This window comes from Chiloscyllium plagiosum, chromosome 13, assembly GCF_004010195.1.
Source record: "Chiloscyllium plagiosum isolate BGI_BamShark_2017 chromosome 13, ASM401019v2, whole genome shotgun sequence".
Lineage (NCBI taxonomy): Eukaryota > Metazoa > Chordata > Chondrichthyes > Orectolobiformes > Hemiscylliidae > Chiloscyllium > Chiloscyllium plagiosum.
Genome location: NC_057722.1, coordinates 66,492,916 through 66,518,164, shown reverse-complemented (window position 1 = coordinate 66,518,164; position 25,249 = coordinate 66,492,916). Strand labels below are relative to the sequence as shown.

The window sequence follows — 25,249 nt, the reverse complement described above, 5'->3', positions numbered from 1 at the left end:
ATGCAGGTTGAATCTGTGATAAGCGAATGCAATGTTGTCATTTATCTCAAGAGGGTTGGAATATAAAAGCAGCAATGTGCTACTACGCCTTTATAAAGCTCTGGTTAGGCCCCATTTGGAGTACTGTGTCCAGTTTTAGGCCCTACACCTCAGGAGGGACATACTGGCACTGGAGCGTGTCCAGCGGAGATTCACACGGATGATCCCTGGAATGGCAGGTCTAACATATGAGGAATGGCTGAGGATCCTGGGATTGTATTCATTGGAGTTTAGAAGGTTAAGGGGAGATCCAATAGAAACTTACAAGATAATACATGGCTTGGAAAGGGTGGACGCTAAGAAATAGTTTCTGTTAGGCGGGGAGACTAGGACCCGTGGGCACAGCCTTAGAATTAGAGGGGGTAAATTCAAAACAGAAATGCGGAGACATTTCTTCAGCCAGAGAGTGGTGGGCCTGAGGAATTCATTGCTGCGGAGTGCAGTGGAAGCCGGGACGCTAAATGGCTTCAAGGCCGAGATTGATAAATTCTTGATGTCACAAGGAATTAAGGGCTACGGGGAGAATGCTGGTAAGTGGAGTTGAAATGCCCATCAACCATGATTAAATGGTGGAGTGGATTCAATGGGCCGAATGGCCTTACTTCCACTCCTATGTCTTATGGTCTTATTAATGTTATATTTTTAATACATTTAATCATTCAAATCAACAGAGGGACAATTGTGCTTTTACCTGGAACACATGAGGTTCTGAACACAGCTCTACACAAAGTTGAAAACTGAAAGCCATGTAAGAAAGAATCAGAAATAAATCACAAGAGTTCCATCAAACTGATTCACTGAATGGGTGAGACTTAATTTATCGAGCAATCGAAAAAAAAATACACAGCACAGATTATGGAAAAGTGGCAATGTTTTTAAACTTACAGTGGATAGAATTTAGACAGCATAATTACACATTATATTGTTATCAGAATTTGAAAGTGAAATTGCAAGTCAATTAACAGTCTGGTCATACACTCTACTCCACACCCATGTACAGTGCTGCAAATTAATCAATTCCCATGCAGTTTTGATATTTGTGACAGGATTCTTTTGTCAGTAATTGCTCTTGGCTATAATGAATTTCTCTCTTTCATTTACTGACCTCAGTTTTCTGCTTGTGTGCTGAATGTCTAATCTCTGCCCTTCAAATTTATTTTGATGAAAAAGCAACTTTCCTCCTCACTCTTCTGTCCTGTCTCTCACATTGATGTGGCATCTTTTATCCCCCCAGGACATCTCAAAGAGTTTTACAACCAAAGTCGTCCTTTTGAAGTAGAGGCACCATTTTAATGTAAGGAAGCACAGCTGCAAATTTACACTCAAAACACCAGAACAAATTTGATAATGACTGGCTTTTTTTTAGGTGTTAGTCAAGGGGTATATTCACTGGGAAGAAAGTTTGAAATCTGTAAACTGGAATCTCCAGACAGTGCAGCATTTTTTCTCTACTTCACTGGAGAATTAGCTTTGATTATGAACCTAAGTCTTCAATAGAGAGTAAACAATTACAGACTTCTGATTCTGGGGTGAGAGTTCTACCGTCAGAGCTCCCTATGATTAATCATAGGCTGTTGAGTATTGAAATGGAAACTATAACCAACTATTCAAAAGGAATAATCTTCACCTTATAAATATTAATTTGAATGGTTTCACATAAACCCAATTGCACCCAGTTATGGAAAGGAAAACATATTATTTTTAAATTCTCCCACGAGCTGTAAGCCTCACAGCATTTACTGCTCATCCCGAATTATCCTTGAACTGGTGTTGTTAGGTGGTTGTTAGGTGGTTATTTGTTAACCACATTGCTGCAGGTCTGGAGTTACGTATACATCAGATTGAGTAATGATTGCAGATTTATTTTGTTAAACGACGTTAGTGACTAGATGGGATTTTGCAACAACTGATGGTCATTTCATAATCACCATTGCTGAGACTCATCTTATATTCCATACTTATGAATTAAATTCAAATTCCACTTGTTGCTGTGGTGGGATTGAGCCCATACACCCAGAGCATTAGCCTGGATCTGTTGATTAATAACTGGGAGATGATAGCTTAGTGGTATTATCATTAGACTACTAATCGTGTAACGTTCAGGGACACGTGTTCGGATCTTGCCAGAGCAGATGATGAAATTTGAATCCAGTCGAGAAATAAGTGCTTTGTGTTGACCATGAAACCACCATTGATTGTTGGAAAAAAAACCCATCTGGTTCACTGATGTCATTTAGGGAGAAAAACTGCCATCCTTACCTTGTCTAGCCTATATATGACTCTAGACCCACTACAGTTGACACGTAACTGCCCTCTGATATGCGAGCCTCTCAGTTTAAGAGCAATTAGGGATGGGCAACAAATGCTGGCCTTACATGTGATAAAAACATCTTGTGAAAGAATAGAATGAAACATAATGTCCATTTCTTAATATTGGCAAGTTCTGTTAAATGATTTGTTTACAATTTCCTGGAAATTATGATCAGGGTGGCATAATCTTTAACCAAATTGCAAGGAACATCTTACACTTATGTTTAGCTTCACAGCATGAGTAACCTAAGTGTAACACTAACTACTAATGACACGGAAGGGTTTTCTCCCAGTACTAAAGATATTGCTAACAGAGTGACAGAATCCCTCAACCTCTGCATACACTTCCATGAAATTGTCTTTTAAATGTGAAAGGATGGTTTTGCTGAGCAACGAAGTCCATCAGGCAGTTATTCATTGAGTCCTGGTCAGTTTCTATGCTGACTCAGTACAGAATTAAATAATTTCAATATACTTCAGCAAGGGTGGGGTAGGGGATTGGAGGTGAGGGTGGGGAGGGAAGGGGAGGGGTGGTGTTGGGATGGGAAGGGTGGATACTTTTCCTGGCTAATTTTAGAAATAAAACAAATGGATGCAATTATATACTTCAATTTTAAGTCATGAAGTTCTTATTCATAGCTTTGTTATTTTCTTCGTTTATTTTCCATGGGATTGGAGTGTTGAATTTCCCAAAGTTACTTTGTTAATCACCTTCATAACCTTGACAATGTTACTTTGAACAGCTCCTCATTTCCAAAATGAAGAAGGCTTGATCCCAATTAGGTATCACTTGTAATTTGATTAATCACAGTAACAGCTGCACATTACATAATTAATTTCCAAACATTTAATGCATTTACATTAAATTGCTTTCTTCATTGTTAACAGGACTGATTGCATTTGGTCCGTATAGTCAAGATAGAATTGAAAGGTTCTAAATAGTACCCAGTCAATATTCATTTTCACATTGGCTCACATTGAATGATTTTTGGACTTTTCAGTATCAGTTTAAGAATTCTAATAGATTAAGGGGAGCCTATATTTAATGTCTGCTAATGGAGCTGAACTTTGTTAAGACAAATTGACTGTTCAAGAGGGCATCCTGGGATGGTTGGGCAAATGAAAAAAGTATTATGCAAAATATCTGGGAGTTGTAGATAAGGAGGTTTTGAGGCACAAGGGAAATCAACATGAACTTCAGGTGCTGTTCCTGTGGCATCAGTCTACGTAACCATGATAAAATGAAGAAGACCATGTAGAATTCCATTAAATTATTAACCTCTTGTTTCCTAAAGCATAGAAGAACTCCCATTCTAAGATTCAAGTTGTAGCTTCTAATTAAAAAGATGTGCATTTCTACCCATAAAATGTATTTTTATGTGTGGAACAAATATAATGCATGATTAACAAAATACATGATTCTACATTGACCATTTGCAGATGGAAATACAATGGGATGTTCAGTGATCTTGCAGGTTGCACCACCTTATGATGCTGAAGACAATGAAATGTTACTCAGGACTATACCACCAGAAAACTGGCATCTTTTCATATCACCATCATTGGCCTGCAATAGGAATAAAAAGCAAATGAGAAGTGAATTTAGAGAGATAATAGCAACTTGTTAGTGAAACCAATCTGTACAATTTCTAGTCATTACTTCCCCCTCCCCCACCCAGCCCCCGCTGACCCCATGCCCACAGAGTACTACGTATCCTAAACAAATTCAATTCTAGACCACGCAATGCATTCACAGGACTAGTTACCATTCCATACCCACTGTTTAGATTATCTTCGACAGTCAGAACATAATTCATCACAAAATATTCACAAATATCGCTATTGACAATTAAAGCTGACGTCATTCAAACACAGCAGCAAGCACTCAAATTCTAATCTCATTCATTAGGTACAAATACTGTCACTAACAACTTGCATTTCAAATGATCTTATCTTCTGTCATATCTTCTCAGGCTTTGGTAGCATCTTGCACTCAGTCATCACGAACAAGCATAATGGACATCTCTAATTATTTCTGTAACCAGCTACAATTAGTGATGATTGTCAGTTAACTTCAAGGTTTTGATTAAATTTAATATTTAAAATTTAATTAAATTTAAGGTTTGGTGCATTTTCCATCACAACACCTCTGCCAATCATAATCAACTTGCAAAATGATCAATACTCTCCCATCATGCTGTATAAATGTTAGTTTCTCCTTGAACAGGTATTCTTGAAAATTGTCTTGATGAGTCCAAGACAAAGGCTTCAACAAAATACATGTTTTTCAGCAACACATAATTGGTATACTGCTTGAGGGATCCCACTCCACATCAAACATGGGGCAAGATAAGAAAGCAGGCTTCCATATACTACCATAAGTGGTATAGAGTTTGAACCCATAATGAGTAAGTGTGTCAAAAACAGACAGAATACATTTTGTTAAAGGTTTTGGCAACAAAAGATGGTCAAGATCTGAGAGTCAATCCTCGTCCTTCAGAATAATAAATTATCCAAGAACATGGTTGTCTCTGTACATTTATGAAATAGAGATGGTAACACAAGCAGGATTAGGCACAATATCACTCAAGATTAGAAGCTAATCAATAGTTGCAAGTGATTTGGACTGATTCATCATGATTGGAAGAGTAGGACTGGCTTTCACAAAACCAGGTTTCCTCATTGTCTTGAATATGGAGGTTTGAGTTTTGACATAATTCAGCAACTTAAGATGACTAAAGCATTCGAAGGATAGACAGAGCAAAATAATTTACTGGTGTGACAGTCCTGAATAAGAGAGTATAACCTCACAACGAGAGCAAGTCTTATACAATTAATGGTAGGGTCCATGGTAGTGTTATCGAAAAGAGAGACCAAGGGGTTCAGGTACATAATTCTTTGAACTTTGTATCACAGGTAGACAGGGTGGTTAAGAAGGCATTTAGTACCCTTGCCTTCATTACTCAGACCTTTCAAGTTGGGGTTTCATGTTGAAGTTGTACAAGATGTTGATGAGGCCTTCACTGGAGTATTGTATGCGCTTCTGGTCGCCCTGTTATAGGAAAGATATTATTATACTAGGGAGGGTTCAGAAAAGATTTACCAGGATATCACTAGGAATGGAGGGTTGAGTTATAAAAGTAGGTTGGGACCCTTTTCCACAGGAACATAAGAGGTTGAGGGGTGACCCTTATAGAGTTTTGTAAAACCATGAGGGGCATAGATAAGATGAATAGTCCAGGTATTTTCTCTAAGGTGGGGGAGTTCAAAATAAAGGAGCATATTTTTGAGGTGAGAGGAGAAAGATTTAAAAAGGACATGAGAGGCAACTTTTTTACACAGAGAGTGGTTAGTGTGTAGAATGAGCTGCTAGAGGAAGTGGTGGATCCAGGTACAGTTATAATGTTTAAAAGACATTTGGATAGATACATGAATAGGATGAGATTGTAGGGATATGGGGCAAATGCTGGCAAATGGGATTAGTTTAGTTTGGGAACATGGTTGGCATAGACGAGATGAACTGAAGGGTAGTTATAGTGGATTTTATAATTAGGGGGATAGATAGTATCCTTTGCAAGCCAGATTGGGAGTCCTGCATGGTGTATTGCCTGCCTGGTGTCAGGGTGCAAAACACCTCTGACCAGCTTCAAAGGATATTGGAGCAGGAGGGAGAAGATCCAGTTGTTGTGGTCCACATTGGGACTAATAACATAGGCAAGGCTAGGATGGAGGATCTGTTTGGGGATTATCAAGCACTAGAAATGAAATTAATGAACAAGTCCTGAAGGGTCATAATCTCGGGATTACTGCCTGAGCCATGTGCAAACTGGCTCAGGGATAAGAAAACTGGAAAGTAAACACATAGCTAAGGGAGTGGTTTGGGAAAGAGGGGTTCCATTTCATGGAGCAGTTTTGGGACTGGGGGGATCTATACCGAACAGATCTGGAACCAGGGTTCTAGTGAAAAGGATAAATAGGTGGTCATGAGGTCCAGTGAGCGGTGGTGAGGAGGTGGGCGGAGGGAAAGGGAAAACGGCAGGGAGTGTGATGGTAAGTAAAAAGGTAAGCAGCAGATTTCATGCAGACTGTGAAAGAAGCAAAAAGGAAGGATAACTCAGGAGATATTATTACAGATGTTGGAAATCATGAGGGTAAGAAAGCTAGTGTAAAGGCACTTTACCTGAATGCTTGTAGCATTCGTAACAAGGTTGATGAGTTAACGGTATAAATCGTTGCGAATATATATGATTTGGTAGCCATTATGGAGACATGGTTACAGGATGGTCATGTCTGGGAATTAAATATCCAGGGGTACCAGACTACTCAGAAGGACAGACAGGAAGGTAAGGGAGATGGTGTAGCTCTGATATTCAAGGATGGCATCAGAGTGGTGCTGAGAGATGATATAGGTTCTATGGAGAATGAGATTGAATCCATTTGGGTAGCAATTAAAAATCCTACGAGGAAAAGGTCACTGATAGGCATAGTCTATAGGCCACCAACTAATAACATCATATTGGGCAGGCAATAAACAAGGAAATAACTAATGCCTGGAAAAATGGTACGACTATTATCATGGAGGCTTTTAATCTGCATGTAGGTTGATCGAACCAACTCGGTCAGGGCAGCCTTGAGGAGGATTTTGTTGATTGTATGTATTGGAACCGACGAGGGAGCAAGCTATCCTAGACTTGGTCCTATGTAATGCAACAGGAATAATTAATGACCTCATAGTCAGGGATCCTCTTGGGAGGAGTGATCACAGTATGGTTGAATTTAAAATACAGCTGGATAGTGTGAAGATAAAATCCAATATCAGGGTCCTATGCTTGAACAAGGGAGACTGCAATATAATGAGGGAGGATTGGCTAAAATAGACTGGAAACAAAGATTTTATGGTGGGACAGTTGACAAGCAGTGGAGGACTTCCAAAGCACTTTTTCAAAGTGCTCAGCAAAAGTATATTCCAGTGAAAAGGAAGGACAGTAAGAAAAGCGATAATCTGCCATGGGTGTCAATGGAAATAAGGGAGGCTATCAAATTGACTGAGAAGGCATACAAAGTGGCCAAAAACAGCATGAAATTAGAAGATTGGAAAAACTTTAAAGGTCAACTGAAAGCCGCAAGAAGAACTATAAAGAAAAAGTAAGAAAGAACATGAGAAAAAAACTAGCACAGAATATGAAGACAGCAAAATTTTCTATAAATATATAAAATGAAAAAAAGTGGCTAAAGTAAAAGTTGGCACTTTAGAGGATGACAAAGGGCATTTAGTTATGGGATATGATGAAATGGCTGAGGCATTGAACAGGCATTTTGTATTGGTCTTTACAGTTGAGGATACTAACAACATGCCAGTAATTGACAAAGAGACAAAGGTAGGTATGGACCAGAAACAATCATTATTACGGAAGAGGTAGTGTTGGGCAAGCTAATGGAGCTAAGGATTGATAAGTCTCCTGGCCCTGATGGAATGCATCCTAAGGTACTAAAAGAGATGGTGGGAGAAATAACAGGTGTACTGGCAGTAATTTTCCAAAGTTTGCTGGACTCTGGCAGTCCCAGCAGATTAGAAAACAGCAAATATAACCCCACTGTTTAAATAGGGAGGTAGACAAAAGATAGGAATTATAGACCGGTTAGCTTAACCTGTGTAGTGGGGAAGATTCTTGAGTCTATTATCAGGTAAGAAGTAGCAAGGAATCTCAATAGAAATTGTCCAGTTGGGCAGATACAGCATGAATTCACAAAGGGCAGGTCATGCTTGACAAATCTTTTGGAATTCGATGAAGACATTATAAGCAAGGTGAACAGTAGACGTTTGATTACATTAGACTCCCCTAGCGTGGAAACAGGCCATTTGGCCCAACCAATCCACACCAACCCTCCGAAGAGTAACCCACCCAACCCATTTCCTTCTGACACTATGGGCAACTTAGCATGGACATCTTTGGACTGTCGGAGAAAACCAGAGAAAATCCACACATACATGAGGAGAATGTGCAAACTCTACATAGTCACCCGAGACAGGAATTGAACCTGGGTCCCTGGCACTGTGAGGTAGCAGTGCTAACCACTGAGTCACCGTGCTGCCCCAGTGGTGCACCTAGATATCAAAAGGCCTTCAACAAGGTGCTGCACAAGAGGCTGCTGCATAAGATAAGGATACATGGTGTTAGGGGTAAAGTTTTGGAATGGATAGAGGATTGGTTGACTAAGAGGAAGCAAAGAGTGGGGATAAATGAGTGCTATTCTGGTTGGCAATCAGTGACCAGTGGTGTGCCTCAGGGTTTGGTGTTGGGACTGCAATTATTAATTGATGATTTGGAGTTGGGGTCCATGTGTAAGGTGTCAACATTTGTAGATGACACTAAGATGAGTGGCAGAGCAAAGTATGCAGAAGACTGTGAAACTTTGGAGAGGAATATAGATACATTGACAAAGGTCTGGCAAATGGAATACAATGTAAAATAAATGCGAAAATATACATTTTGGTAAGAGAAATAGTAAAAAAAAGGATTATTACTTAAATGGTAAAAAGTTGCAAGATGCTGCTATGCAGAGGCACCAGGGTGTCCTTGTCAATGAATCACCGAAGGTTGGTCTGCAGGTACAAGTAATTACAAAGGCAAATGGAATTTAGTCCATCATTGCTGAAGGGATTGAGTTTAAAAGCAGAGAGGTTATGTTGCAGCTGAATGAAGTGCTAGTGAGGCCACACCTGGAGTATTGTGTGCAGTTTTAGTCTCCTTACTTGAGAAAGGATGTACTGACACTGGAGGGGGTGCAGAGGAGGTTCACGAGGCTGATCCAGAGTTGAGGGGGTTAGTTTATGAGCAGAGACTGAGTAGATTGGGATTATATTCATTGGAATTCAGAAGACTGGGGGGGGGGGGGGGAACTTAGTCTCAAGATTAAAGGGAGCAGATTTAGGACTGAATTGAGAAGGAACTTCTTCACCTATGTTAATCTATGGAATCCCTTGCCCAGTGAAGTAGTTGATGCTAATTCAGTAAACGTTTTTAAAGCTAAGGTAAATATCTTTGAGCAATGAAGGAATTAAGGGATACAGTAAGAGGGCAGGTTAGTGGATCTGAGTCCACAAAAAGATCAGCTGTGATCGTATTGAATGGCGGAGCAGGCTCGAAGGGCCGGGACGGTCTACTCCTGCTCCTAGTCCTTATGTTATTATGTTCTTATGTCTGTTTTCATGCTATATGACACTATGACTCTATGAGCTGTCAAGAAGCACTTCTTCATAGAAAAGGGCTTTTAAATATGCAAATCACATCATCAGGAAATTATCAAGCTACGCTATTTGATATGTCTTTATTCAGCAAAGGGCAATCAGAAATATGAATCCAATGCAGTGGATGGAGTTACTGTTAAAAGCAAAATATTGCAGATACTTGAAATCTGAAATAAGAAAAAAAATTCTTGGGGAAACTCATCAAGCCCAACAACATCTCTGGTGAGAGAAAATGAGTTAATGTTCTTAGTCCAATTTGACTTCTTCAGATGGAGTTGCTATATAGATTAAGCATGACAGAATTAAGTGGCATAACAGACTCAAGGGGTGGAATAGCCCTCACAAGTTCCAATGTTCCCATCTTCCTAAATCCAGATTTAACTGCCAGAGATAGATGATGCGACAATGACTTAAAAACAAATACCTAATTTGCTTGGAAAGACTGAGAATAATCCCATAGACAGCAGCCATCTATCCATCATTAGCAGTATGGCAGTAGACAAATTGCGAACGAAAAGACTCACTTTTCCTCTTTTAGTGCAATCAGAAAATAAACCCAAAACTCTACCATCTTTACCTGGTCAGGCCTACATGGGATTCCGTAGTGATTGGAACCAGCTGGATCTTGTTGACTATGAGATCCTTGATTGGGGTTGTTAATCTGGATCAATCAGGAAAGCCCTGGCTGACAAATATAAGCAGAAAATCACCCAGTGTTGGGGGGTGGGGGGAAGAGGAAAGAGGGTAGGGGGTAGGTCAGAGGTCCTGCTCCTGCTCCTGCTCCTGCTCCTGCTCCTGAACAGGTCCAGGGAGAGGGTCGTTCGGGCTGACTGCCTGCCCCTCTTCCGCGGTTACGTTAGGGCCCGGGTGTCCTTGGAGAAGGAGCACGTGGTGTCCACCAACACCCTGAGTTGTTCAGGGAGAGGTGGGCACCGCAGGGAGTGGAGTGCTTTATTTCCCCCTCCAACTCTATTTTGATTTAGTCCCTGCCCTCCCCTTCACTGTTTGATCACACAGCATTGCCCTTTTGTGAAGGGCATGTGCTTGTCACTGGCCACTCGGGTGTTTTCCTATCTTCCTGGTGGTGGAAATTGAATAAAGATTCGTGCACTTTGTGCCTCTCACTGTGTCTCACACCTGCACACACACACACCATGGTGCTGGGGACAAATAAGCACTACCGCAGTTAGGCGGTAGTGTGGGGGTTTTTAAAAAAAAAAGAAAACAGAAACAGCATTGCCCTAAAAAAAGGAGTATCGCAGGGAGTGGAGTGCATTATTTTCCCCCTCCAACTCTATAAAGAAGAAAAAAATATAAGCAGAAAATCATCCAGTGTTGGGGGGGGGGGAGGGAAGAGGAAAAGAGGGTAGGTTAGAGGACCTCCTTGTGGGTCTGCTTCTGGGCCTGGCCAAACTGGCCATCAACAGGTCGAGGCAGTGGGTCGTGGAGGGGGTCGTTAGGGCCGACTGCCTGCTCCTCTTCCGCGGTTACATTAGGGCCCGGGTGTCCTTGGAGAAGGAGCACGCGGTGTCCACCAACACCCTGGAGTTGTTCAGGGAGAGGTGGGCACCGCAGGGAGTGAAGTGCATTATTTCCCCCTCCAACTCTATTTTGATTTAGTCCCTACCCTCCCCTTCACTGTTTTGATCACACAGCATTGCCCTTTGATGTGAAGGGCACTGCTTGTCACAGGCCACTCAGGTGTTTCCTTTCTTCCTGGTGGTGGAAATTGGATAAAGACTTATGCATTTATTGTTCATTCACTGTGTCTTACACCTAAAATAAGAACAAAAAACACACAAAAAAATAGAAACAGGAATCTCAGAGATTCTGTTCATTCTGAGACCTGGCTCTGAGGGAGCTGGATCATTGTCATAATTTAAAAAAAAATATAAACAGGAGATCACTCGGTGTGGCGGAGGTGGGTAGGTCAGAGGACCTCCTCGTGGGTCTGCACTGGGCCTGGCCAGGCTGGCCATAAACGGGTCCAGACAGTTGGTCGTGGAGGGCATCACTATGGCCGATTGCCCGCCCCTCTTCCGTGGTTACGTGCGGGCCAGGGTATCCCTCGGGAAGAACCATATGGTATCTGCCAATACCCTTGGGATTTTCAGGGAGAGGTGGGCACCACAGGGTGTGGAGTGTTTTATTTCCCTTCCAACTCTATTTTGATTTAATCCTTGCCCCGACCCCCTTTTATCTTTTTGATGACTCAGCATTGCCCTTTGTTGAGAACGGCACTGCTTGTCACTGGCTGCTTGGCTGCTTCCTTCCTGGTGGTGGAATATAAATAAAGATTTATGCATTTGTTGTTCTTCATTGTGTCCTACACCTGCATACACATGGTACTGGAAAGAAAAAAACCAAAAAAAATATAAACAGGAGATGACAATCTCCTCAGTTCAGGGGACTGACTCTGAGTTGGCTGGCCACAGCCAGTGTACTGTGTGGAAAAGTCCTCCCAAAAAAAATGTAAACAATCTCATCAGTTCAGCAGACTGACATTAAACTGGCTTGCCATAGACAGTGTACTGTGTACAAGTAAATAAAGGGTGACTTGGTGATGGGACACTGGCCTTTGTGCAGTCACTTCAGTGGTAATGGGGGAAAGCGTATATGCCTGAAGAATATTTGTTCACAACAGTCATCTTGGAGTTGGGTAGGCATTTCTGGCATTATGCCTTTATTTGGGAATCTTGATGTTTGATCCTGCTGTTGAAGTCTGGGCTCAGTATGTGGAAAGAACGTGATATTTTTTCTGGGAAAATGACATTGGGCAGGTGAAACCAGTAAGTAATCCATCTGACTGTTAGTGGACCTGCATCAGTTTTGGTTATCAGGGGCTTAACTTTCCCAGAAGCACAGACACTAACACCTTCTAAGAGTTGACGGAGTTGGTTATGGAATATTACAACCCCAAACCACCTCTAATTCTGAGACGCTATCAGTTTTACTCAATAGTTAGAGAACTGGGGGATTCCATATCAGGACTTTTGACAAGATTCAGATGACTAGCAGAGGCATGTGATTTTGGCATTATCCTGAATGAGACCTGAGAGACTGTTTGATATGTGGGATTAATGATGTAACCATGCAGGAGCACCTACTAGCTGAAGCTCAACTGACTTCAAGCAGGCACTACAACTGGCTCTGTTATTAGAAAATATGACAAGTGGAGAATGGGAGCTACAGGGCATCCTAATGGAAGTGGACTCCCTTACTGGTCTGACTGTACTAGGGACACTACTTGAGTGTAGGCAATCACAGAGCCTCATGTAGGGCTTATCCTGAGCAGAGGTACCCTCGGCCAGCCCACAGCAGAACCCACAACAAAGTTGAGCCCGGCCGAGTAGCTGAAAAGTTCTTCAGGACCCGGGCTGGCAATCCATTGCAGTCGCTGCCAGTATGTAGACCCGAGACAGCAAGGGAGTCCTACAAGGCCTGAACTGAATAAGAAAACTCATAGGCCAGTACCCAGGCGAGTGCACACCCTGGAAAGTCCCCCTACATGTGAGTTGGAATAAATATATTGCTTAGCGATGTCCAAGTTAGAGCCAATCAAAATTAATGTTTGGTTAAATGGTCACGCAGTTCCCATGGAGGTCACATGGAGCAGCTGTATCTGTGGTTGCAGAACCTGTCGTTAACATGATTCACTCAGGTCTACAACCCTTGAGTTTGCACAAAACCTCAGCCAGTCTGAGAACATACACCGGGAAATGTATGTTGCAAATTAAGGATATGACTTCAGTTTCAGTCTCCTATGAGAAGCAGTTGGTACAGTTACCTCTGATGGTCGCAAGAAGCTCGGGCGCAATTGGCTGAGAAAGATTCACCTAGATTGGCTCAAAATATTTTGATTAGAAAATGGCTGCCTCGGTGAAGTCCTAGTGAAATACCGAGAAGTTTTTCAGAAAGGGCTTGGGGCTATCAAAGGGGCCAAAGCTACTTTACTTGTTGATCAGGAAGCAATTCCAAGATTTTGCATGACCCACCTGGTTCCATTTGCCTTGGGGGCAAGAGTAGAGATGGAAAACAGAAGGCTGGAGAGCAAAGGAATCATCAAACCAGTGCAGTTTGCAGAATGGACAGCACCAGCCATAACGAAGCCTGACAGCTCGGTTCACTTTTGAGAAGAGTCCCAGAAATACTCTACAATTAATACCCAAAAGGGTTCATATCAATATGCAAGGCTGCCATTTGGGGCATCATTGGCCTATGCCCCTTTCCAGTAAACCATGGATAAAATTTTATAAGGGCTACCCCAAGTTGCCATTTATCTGGATGACATATTAATAACAGGAAAGCCCAATAAAGAGCACTTGCAGAACTTGGACAGAGTGCTTAAATGTTTCTCCCAGAAGGACGTACACCTTAGAAGAAAAAAATGTGTTCTGGGTGCTCCAAGTGACCTATTTGAGTTAGAGTTGACAAAACTGGGGTTACACCCATTGGAAGAGAAAGTGAGGGCAATCAAAGGAGCCCCAGTTTCCACATCTGTACCTGAGCTTAATCTTTCCTTGGATTAGTGAATTATTATAGAAAATTTATACATAACTTGGCCTCCATCTCGGCACCCTTGTACCTGCTATTGAAAAAGGGTCAGCCTTGGAAATGGTCATGCCATTAGGGAAGTGCAAAAGTTACTTTTGTCGTTTAAGGTGTTGGCCCACAATGACTGGTAGTGCTAAAATGCAATGCCTCCCCGTAGGGTAGCGGGTTACTGTTGGCTCACTGGTTGCTCAATGGAGAGGAATGCCCGAAAGCGTATGCTTCCTGGACTTTGTCTGATGCCGAATGCAAATATGCTCAGATAGAGAAGGACGGTTTGGCGGTCATCTTTGGTGTGAGGAAGCTTCACCATAGTAACCAATCACAAACCCCGGCGAGAGTACTGATGGAAGACAAGATGGTGTAGCCAATAGCTTCCAGTAGAATTCAGTGTTGGGCCCATATTCTCAGTTCGTACAAGTGCAAGCTAGAACACCATTCAGGAAGCCAAATGGTTAACGCAGATGTCCTGAGTCACCTCCCACTGGCAGATAGTCAACCAGTGGTGCCTCCCCTGGAAGAGTCCGTTTTGGTTTTAAACTTCCTGGACACCCTTCCAGTCACCACTGACAATATTTGATAGTGGAGACCAAAAGATTCTGTCCCAGCGAAACTGGTGGTAATGAAAATCAAGTTGCAATGGTGAGAAATGGCTCCCCAAGCAAGGTTATTGAAGGAAGGATGCATTTAAAATTTTGGGCCACTTTTGTGAGTCCAGAAAGTGGACAAAGATTGAGAATGCCTGGGCGTGTGCAGATGAGCCTCTGCGCTATGCTGGGATACAACAATGTCCTTTGTAGTCAAATATTGGTGTTCTGCCACAAGGTTAAACTATAACTTGGAACATGCTGTTCTGTGGTCTAACAATAATGTAGTGTTAATAGATATTGTTTCAAAACAACCCTAAAGACTGGCCTGAGCTCCAAATAACTCCCACTGGTGTAACAAGATGTATTTTAGTAATGTGCAACAATGACAAACAATATTCTGCCATCTCTTAAGCCATGGAATCAGTTTGCGTTAAGATGACAGTTGTATTTGGATGCGATTACAAAGGAAACTCATGCCCATAAATCTGTAGATTTGGAGAAAGTGTAAAATAAAGGAAGGGGCCAGTAATTATACCTTTCATCTTAAGAGTGAGTTAGCTGTGAATAGGAGTCACTCAAAGTAAAAAGGTAAAAACAATGACTGCAGATGCTGGAAACCAGATTCTGGATCAGTGGTGCTGGAAGAACACAGCAATTCAGGCAGCATCCGAAAAGCTTCGAAATCGACGTTGAAGTGTTCCGAGCGGAAATTTTTTTTTTTAGGGATACACAATCTTATTTATTTCAAAAAATGTATTAAATATTGGATATAATGTAAACCATTCCGCCTTGGAACACTTCAACCCCAGGGCATCAATGTGGATTTCAACAGCTTCCTCATTTCCCCTTCCCCCACCTCATCCTAGTTTCTAACCTCCAGCAACACGATCCCCTTGACTTGTCCGGACTTGTCCGACCTGCCCAGCTCCTTTTCCACCTATCCACTCCACCCTCTCCTCCCTGACCTATCACCTTCATCTCCTCCCCCACTGACCTATTGTACTCTATGCTACTCTATCCCCACCCTCACCCTCCTCTAGCTTATCTCTCCACACTTCAGGCTCTCTGCCTTTATTCCTGATGAAGGGCTTTTGCCCGAAACGTCGATTTCGAAGCTTTTCGGATGCTGCCTGAATTGCTGTGCTCTTCCAGCACCACTGATCCAGTCACTCAAAGTAAACCAAAATTAGAAAATTTGACAATAATAAAACAAAGAATGGCAGATGCTGGATGTCTGAAACAAAAAAGTAGAAATTGCTGGAGAAACTCAGTTGATCTGGTTGCATCTGTGGAGAGCATCACTTTTGAGTGCCATGACCCTTCTTCAGAATTGGTTCTGTTTTGTTTTCTGTTTCCTTTGTTTTAGATATTTCAATGTTGACCAGGAATGGACCTTCAGATCTGGACCTCACTTTGAATTTACCCTTAGTAAGATTTGGTGGAATGTAAGAGGTGCACACACACACACAGACATACATGGCGCACACACAAAACATACACACATAGGCTCCCTCAGCAATTATTAGATATTTCCTCTTGTCTCCTATAAGCTTCATTCAGGAGCTGTATCTCCTCCTGGTAGCCGGTTCTGTCGTGGTGCTGTTTGCAGCTGTTCTGTCTGTGAGCCTCCACTGTGTCCGGGATCGATATGCTGATGTCACTACCCGAGTGGCCGGTGGGAATGATCAGTGAGTAGGAGGCCGACTCGGCCAGGTCCACCGAGACGAAACGGTTCTCACGACGCGAGTAGCGCAAGGACGGTGAGCGAGCTTGTGCCGAAGACTGGCTGATGTTGCTGACAATTGACACAGTGTCCAGCGCCTCCTCGTTCTCGCAGATCTCCAGCACCTCCAGGTGGATTTTGACACTGGTGTCAGCCAGACAGCCTGGCATGTCCTCAGCACTGGGCTCATGCCCAACGCTCTTGGAGCGATACACCTCGACTTTCTTGGCCACTGGAGTTATCTTGCACCCCTCCCCACTGATTTCGTAGGTGGACAAGGAGAGGGTCTTGCCGGTGGTCGGAGCATGCAGCGAGACCGTTCCCTGAAACGCACACAGCGGGATAGACAATCCATCTGTTTTCTGGGTGTAAGGACAAAAAAGAACATCAATATCGTCATTAGTAATTCCTTGATGACAGAGCAACGTGCTTTCCTCGCTATGAACCTGTTCATCCCAAAATTGTCATTGGAGCTGTGTAGAAGTTTGTGGTGGAATACTGTGAATCATTGAATCATATGTGGGCATTCATAGCTCAGAGGTTACCTGCTCCTCATCACATGCTGTTGCATAGCTCCTGCTTGTGGCTATTCATCTAAGATCTTAACTAAAATCTAAAATAATAATAACTTTAATAACTATTAATGGCTAACACTACTAAACCTGCTGAAAAGGTTGTCAAAACGAAAGAGAATCGGAAAAAAACTGTTTTAATAGACTGATATCCATTTGCTGAATGAGACAGCAAAATGCTCTCAGCGTTTTACAAGGGTTTTAATGTAAACCCATAGATTAAACACCAGATTACATCCTTATTTTCCCTACTCTTTCCCTGTCAGAAGCAAATCACCCAAGTGGAGAAGAGTTCTCCGTGTTTTTTTTTCAAAACCCTACCACCAAGTTATTTAATTAATGAATTGCAAACACTTTCCATTAGGGGCAGTGGAGCAAACAGCAAAATGAATAAGTGAAAATCAAAGGATGGGATGAGATCAAATAGTGTTATTGTTGGATACAATGAATCCTAGCCCCTGCGGTGACCACCTGTCTTTAAACGCATCAAGGGTACTGACAGACGCCATGTGTACTCTCTCCAAGTGGATCTGTTCACAGCTGGAGCTATAGGAAGACTTGCAAGCAGTTGGGAGGTACAATTGCCTCAATGGTTCACTATGTCGCCTTATAGATGATGATTTTAGCCAAGCCAAGAGCAAGCTGACAAGGAGGCTCTCCAGCCTACTCAAACCCTTCACTCCAGTTAGTTTTTCTTTCTATTTTAAGAACCCAGCTTTTCTTTTATAAGGCCTGACCAGATCACCCAATCCACCAAATTCGACCAGGGACAATGTAACAACAGCAAAGATTAAAAAGGTGAGGGAAAACCAGGAGGGAACAAATCAAAGTGGAATTTATGAGGGAGATAATGCATCTCTGCCCCTATGGTGTTCATCTCATTCTAAAAGTTTCAAAGGTACTTGTGGGCACTGAACATTCCCTCTCCAAGGACACTCGAGCATAGACATTGAATTATAGAATGGAATCATAGAATCCCAATAGTGCAGATAAAGGCCATTTGGCCCATTAAACTTGCACCGACCTTTGAAAGAGCATCCCACCCGATCCCCATAACTCTACATTTACAGTAGTTAACCAACTTAGCCTACACACTATGAAACAATCCACCTATCCTACACATCTTTGGATTGTGAGAGGAAACTGGAGCACCCAGAAGAAACCCACATAGTCATGGAGAATGTGCAAACTCCACGCAGATAGTCACCCGAGGCTGGAATCGAACCCGGGTCCCTGGTCTGTGATGAGGCACAGCTGGCCACTATGCCATCTTTGGTATAGAAGAGAGGCAGGCAGTCAAACCGCTCCACAGCCTGGGCTAATTAATGGTTACTCTAGTCAATCTCAAACGCAGGCCTATGCAAAAGTTGAAGTGAGATCTAAAGCTGAGTGACTCTATGCGTCCAAAACTGAGCATCAGTAAGCAGGTTACTAAGGAAGAGCTGCTGGACAACAATATTGATGATCCTTTTCCTCACTTTACTGATGATCAAGAACAGACTGGTCATTAATTGACTGTGTTGGATTTGTCCTGCTCTTTTGTATAGGACATACCTGGTGGACAGTACATTTACAGAGCTGGTCACATCACCAATAAGGGCTACATAGATGGAGACAGAGTGGCTGTTCCCCTCTCAAATGTGTAGACCATTTTAGATACTGTTGGGAGGGATGGCCTCCAAGCAGAAAGCAACAGCAGCAGCCAGATCAGTGGCCCCACAACTAGCACTTTCATACAGCAGGGATGGTCAAAGTATAGGCAAGCAGTATTTATAGGGGACTCTTATAGTAAGGAGCACAGACAGGTGTTTCTATGGCCACAAGCGAGACTCTAGGATGGTGTGTTGCCTCCCTGGTATTAGCGTCAAGCATGTCTCTAAGCAGGCAGGATATTCAGAAGGGGGAGTGTGAGAAGCCAGAAGCTGGGGTCCATATTGGTACCAACTTTTATGGACAAGGCCAAACCCCCTCAAAATATATTAAGATAGTCTAGACATTAATGTTTTCTTATTTTAAAAGCTAAGTGTAAGGCATTGCATTCCAGATGCAATTTGATTGGTCAAACTATTCAATGTTACGCAAAACACACCTTATTTTCACACTACAGCTAAAATACAGACAAGATAAAAGAATTGGCTTAACTGTGACTCTATAGAAATGCTTAACAAAAGAATAGATGCTTTGGGTGAGCTAAAGAGGGATGTGAAAGACATGGGGGAGTTGCACTACAGGATAAGAGAGAATATCACAGCTGGACCAAGGGCAGACACCTTGAGGGCTCATCCAGCAAGGCCATATGGATAGAGCTCAGGAATAAGAAGCATGCAATCACTTTGATGGGCTTTGACTGAGGGTCTACCAACAGCCAGCAGGTGATAGAGGAACAGATATATGGACAGATGATGGAAAAAAGGAAATGAAAACAGAGCTGTTTCGATGATTGCTTTTAACTTCCCTATATTGTCTGGGACTTGCTTCATGCCAGGGGTTTGGATTGTGGGGCACTTATTAGCTGTGTCCAGGACAGTTTATTTTTTGAAATAATATATAAACTGTTCAACTAGGGAAGGAGCTATACTAGGAGGAGAAAGTGAGGTCTGCAGATGCTGGAGATCAGAGCTGAAAATGTGTTGCTGGAACAGCGCAGCAGGTCAGGCAGCATCCAGGGAACAGGAGAATCGACGTTTCGGGCATAAGCCTTCCTGAAGAAGGGCTTATGCCCGAAACGTCGATTCTCCTGTTCCCTGGATGCTGCCTGACCTGCTGCGCTGTTCCAGCAACACATTTTCAGCAAGGAGCTATACTAGACCTGGTAGTGGGGAATTGGCCTGGCTAGGTGATCAGTTTCAGTGGGATAGCATTTCAGGAAAAGAGAACATAATTCCAAAAGTTTTAAGTTACTTATGGATAAGGATAAAAGTCATGCTTGGGTGAATGTACTAACTTGGGGAAAGCCTAATTATTTGGCAGGAACTGGAGAGTGTGGATTGGGGGCAGCTGTTTGAAAGTAAATCCACATTTGGCACATGCAAATCCTTTAACCACTAGTTGATGAGAGTTCAGGACCAACATGTTCCTGTGCAAATGAAGGATGAGGACAGCCAAATTCAGGAATCATAGATGATAAGAAAATTTGTGAGTTTAGTCAAAAGGTTTACGAAACTGAAGACAGCCAGAACACTTGAAGAATACAAAGATGGTAGGAAAGAACTCAAATGAGGATTTGGGAAGACAAACAGGGATCATGAATGTGTTTGGCAAACAGGATTAAGGAAAATCCTAAGGCATTTGACATTATATAAAGAGCATAAGGATAGCTAGGGAAAGGGACAAAGGAGGGATTTTAGGCTAGGAGCCGAAGGCAGTGGATGAGGTTCTTAATGAATACTTTGCATTGGTACTCAGAAAACAGAAGGACATGATGGATGATGAGTTTTGGGAGGGGTATGTTAATATTCTAGGCATGTGAATATAAAAAAGGAGGTGTTGGGATTTTGAAAAGCATTAAGGTGGGCAAGTTCCCAGGACCTGATGAGATCTATCCCAGACTGCTGAGGGAGGTGGATGAAGAGAGTCCCAGAGGTCCCAGAGGAGAATAGCCAATGTTGTTCTTCTTTTTAAGAAGGGCAACAGGAATAATTTGGGAAAATACGGCAGAGGGAAGCCTTATGTCAGCAGTAGGGAAATTATTGGGAAGGATTAGGAGTAGGATTTACTGACATTTGGAAAAGCATGGACTTTTTAGGAATAGTCAGCATAGCTTTGTTGGGGGGTGGAGGGAGTCTTTTGAGGAAATGACAAAGAAGATTAATGCGGGCAGGGCAGTAGATTTTTTTTAGATTAGATTACTTACAGTGTGGAAACAGGCCCTTCGGTCCAACAAGTCCACACCCACCCGCCGAAGCGCAACCCACCCAGACCCATTCCCCTACATTTACCTTTTCACCTAACACTACGGGCAATTTAGCATGGCCAATTCACCTAACCTGCACATTTTTGGATTGTGGGAGGAAACCGGAGCACCCGGAGGAAACCCACGCAGACACGGGGAGAATGTGCAAACTCCACACAGAGAGTCGCCAGAGGCGGGAATTGAACCTGGGTCTCTGGCGCTGTGAGGCAGCAGTGCTAACCACTGTGCCACCGTGCCACCCACAATTGTTGAAATGGACTTTATAAAGGCCTATAACAAGGTTCCTCAGGGCAGCCTGATATAAAAGGTGAAGTCATGTGGGATCTACATTGAGCTGGCAAGATGGATACAGAACTATCTTAGTCATAGAAGACAGACAGTAGTGATGAAAAAGTGCTTTTCTGACCTATGACCAGTGCTTTTCCACAGGGAACGATACTGGGAATCTTAATGTTTGTAGTACATATCAATGATTTGGAGGATAAAGTAGGTGGCCTGATTAATATGTTTGCGGGTGACCCAAATATTGGGAACTGCAGAGAGTGAGGATTGCCAAAGGATACAGCACAATATAGATAAATTGAAGACTTGGGCAGATACATTGCAGATAAGAGTTTAATCTGGAAAAAATATAAGGTGATGTATTTTGGGAGATCTAATGCAGGCAGGAAGTACAGGTATACAGGAAATGGCAGAACCATTAGTAGGATCAACATACAGAGGGATCTAAGCATACAGGTCCACAGTTCCTCGGAAGTGGCAACACAAATGGATAAGGTAGTCAAGAAGGTATAGAATATAAAAATGTTGCAGCTGTATCAAATTTTAGTTAGGCCACATTTGGAATAATGTATGGCACGTAAGGAAACCCCTGTATGCCATGTGGAAGAACACAGATGGTATTTCTATGAGGTGGCTCAGGTTGTGATGTGCAGTCTCTTGGGTGAGGTTCTCAAAACCAGAACAGATGTTTGAGTTACCCAGCTTGTTTCCAAAATATTTTCTAATCAACCCATTCAGAGATGTTATTACACACCTCTACAGCAGGTGGGACTTGAACCCAGGCCTCCTGGCTCAGATAGGAATACTGCCACAGCACCACAAGTCTAGCTAACATGTTAAGTAGACCCATTATCAAATCATCTAAATAAACAAATAACCAAATAACAATTAACAAGCACAGCCTTTAGGGGCTGGAAAAGCACAGTAGGTCAGGCTTCAGGACGATTTATGATGTATATTAATCACTTCCATGAGGTAACCAAATACAATATTTTCATGTTTGCCGATGGCACAAAACTAGATGGGATTGTGGGTTGTGAGAAGGACACAAGGAGGAAACAGGGCAATCAAACAAGTTGCATTGGTCGAGATAATGTGGATAAATATGAAGTTGCACACATCAGAGTCAAAAAAAGAGAGGCAGTTTATTCTTTGGATCATAGTGTTCTGGGAAGTGTGGATGTACAAAGGGATGTGGGTGTCCTTGTACTGCAGTCAATGAAGGTAGAGAGGCAGGTGAAGCAAACAGTTCAGAAGACTGATGGTATATTGGCCTTCATTGTAAAAGGATTTGAACTCAGAAGTACAGAAACATAGAAACATTGAACACAGGAACAGGCATTTAGCCCATCAAACCTGCTCTACGTTTTAATATGATCATCCAACTTGTACAATGTTCTTGTTTTCTCCCCATATCCTTTGATTCCTTTAGCCCAAAGAACAATATCTAACTTTTTCTTGAAAACATCACATTTTTTGGCCGCAACTATTTTCTGTGCACAGAATTTCACAGGTTCCCCACTCTCTGGGCGAAGACATTTCTCCTCTTCTCAGTCCTAAATGGCCTACTGCATATCCTTCAACTATGACTCCTTTGTCATTGAGAACTTTCTCCCTACTTTCACTTTGTCGAGCCCTGCTTGAGTTTTATAGGTTTCTATAAATCCTCCCCTATTCTTTTAAACTCCAATGAAAAAAGCTCCAATTGATCGAGTTGCTCTTCATATATTATCCTGCCAATGAATCAATCAGGTACCTTACTGAAGTTATGCAGGGCTTTGGTAATACTATACCTGGAGAATTGTGTGCAGCTTCGGTCACGCTACTTATGAAAGGACATATTTGCCAGAAATAGAGTTTAGCAGAGGTTCACTAAGCTGATAATTGTGATGGCAAGATTGTGATATGAAAATAGATTGGTTTGACTGGGCCTGGATTCACTCAAGTTTGGAAGAATGAGAGGGGATCTGATTGAAACATCTAAAATTCAAATGGGGCTGGACAGACTAGATGTAGGAAGGAGATTTTCCCTTTTGGGTCTCTAGGACTTAAGGACACAGTCTGAGGACATGAGATAGACCATAAGGACTGAGATGAGGAAACATTTCTTCATTCAGAGGATGGTCAACCCATGTAATTCGCTATTGCAGGAGGCAATATATTCAAGAAAGAAATTGATACATGTTGAGGTTTTAAAGGCCGCAAGATGACAAGAAAGCAGGAATATAGGATTGAGATAGAGTATCAGCCATGATCTTATTGAATGATGGAGCAGGCTTAAAGGACTGAATAGTCTCATCCTCCTATGTTTTAATCACCCTCTCAACTTGTCCTGCCACCTTCAATGATCTATGTACATATAAACCCAGGTCTCTCTGATCCTGCACTGCTTTTGGAATTGTGCCCTTTGTTTCACATTGCTTCTCTGTGAACCTCCAGCCAAAATGAACAAGTTCATACTTTTCTGCAATAAATTTCATCTGCCACCCATTCCACTCACCTGCCTATGTTTTTATTCTGAATAAAGCATCATTCACTGTCGCTCTCTCAGTTCATAACTTCGGAATGTTGAAACTGTGCCCTCTATTGATAAAATGTTGGGCGTTTTATGGCATTTTCTCATTAGTGCAACATTGATTAAAGTTTTATTTTAAATGAAGTAAGTCATTTAATTACTTTCAGCAAGGCTTTGACTGATTAAGATTGGAAGTGGCACATAGGTCTTTCATGAACTATGTGTGGATCTGGAGTAATAGGTTGCAGAAAGCCAGGATTGCTGTTAACTGAATTAAGTCAGTGCTCAGTTGAATACAGTGTATAGTTCAAACTGTGTTTTTTTAAAATTAGATCCTTCTCATTCTTTTCCCAAGTTTCATTTTGTCCTTGTGTTAAATATTTCAGAAGTTGCATCTAAGAGTGAAGTCTCTGCAGAGTGGAGACAATTAGTCTCCATCCTTGACTTTACAATCTGACAGCTCTCATTCATGCAGTAACAAATAATTTAGAAGGCCAATGACAACACACGCCCCACTGAGATGTCAAGATGACTTGGTTTCTGCTGCTTGGCGGCTGCACATTCTGAATGCCAAGGTGAAGTTTTGACAAACAGTTTCTGGAGATAAATGGCTGATGTAAAAAGAATAGCTCACTGACTGCCAATCTCCTGGGAGAGATGCTGTCAATAGTGCATGACAGCTACTGGAGCAGTCTGACAGCCATGAACAGCCATCTGTCTAACTGAGATGACTGAAAACTGGTTCAGTGCTGCATGGAGCCTTTCATCTCACATCAACTTTCTTCTTTCATTTTTCAAATTTCGGAATAATGTAAGCATTTCTTGGGCAAAGGTGAAAAAAAACAGCTCCAACATTGATATCCCTTTATAATTAAGGCTTGATCCTACTATAATCAGCACTAAAGGAGATTCTGTTCCTGGGTGTTATGAGTCTACAGCTTTGTAAACATCATATGAATATTTGCTCTGACTGATGCTTTCTTTTGTTCAGTAGGAAACTGAGGTCCTCAGTACTCACTCAGGTGATGGTAAGAATATCCATGGCATTCCTGAAAAGGAGCAAGGCAGTTTTGCTCAACACATTTCACTACAACAGGTCATCAGGTCATTTATTTCATTGCAGTTTGTGGGATCTTACTGCATACAAATTGGTTTCTACCTATTCTTACATTGCAACAATGACAGTACTTCAGAAGTTATTTTCATTTGGCTGCGAGGCATCTTGGGATGTCCTGAGTTCAAGAAAGGTGCTGTCAAAATTCAAACAAAGCAGAAAAAGCTGGAGATACTCAACATCCGTAGAGAGCGAAATGGAGATCAGAATTCACATGGTGTCCTTTTATCGGGATTATTTCAACAAATAACTTTGCTTCTCTCTGCACAGACTTGATATCAGATCTCTGAGAATTTTTGAGTTTTACTCTTTTGGACCGCAGTAGGTTTGTTCCTATTTAATTTCTGAATACATACTGAGTTGTACATTTTGACTTACCTTGACCTTAAGA

The 25,249-nt window shown here is 42.1% G+C and overlaps 2 protein-coding genes across 2 annotated transcripts in view; both read right to left on the bottom strand.

Moving 5' to 3' along the window:
• dhx36 (DEAH (Asp-Glu-Ala-His) box polypeptide 36) overlaps positions 1 to 14,462 on the bottom strand; it is a 126,506-nt gene extending 112,044 nt beyond the window's left edge. The window contains exon 1 of the mRNA XM_043701658.1: positions 14,334 to 14,462. Within this exon, the coding sequence (XP_043557593.1) occupies positions 14,334 to 14,462 (129 nt within the window). The remainder of the gene's footprint in view (positions 1 to 14,333) is intronic.
• A 1,789-nt stretch (positions 14,463 to 16,251) lies between these two features.
• Positions 16,252 to 25,249, bottom strand: part of LOC122555660 (probable G-protein coupled receptor 149) — a 41,936-nt gene continuing 32,938 nt past the window's right edge. The window contains exon 4 of the mRNA XM_043701657.1: positions 16,252 to 16,824. Coding sequence (XP_043557592.1) covers positions 16,252 to 16,824 — 573 coding nt within the window. The remainder of the gene's footprint in view (positions 16,825 to 25,249) is intronic.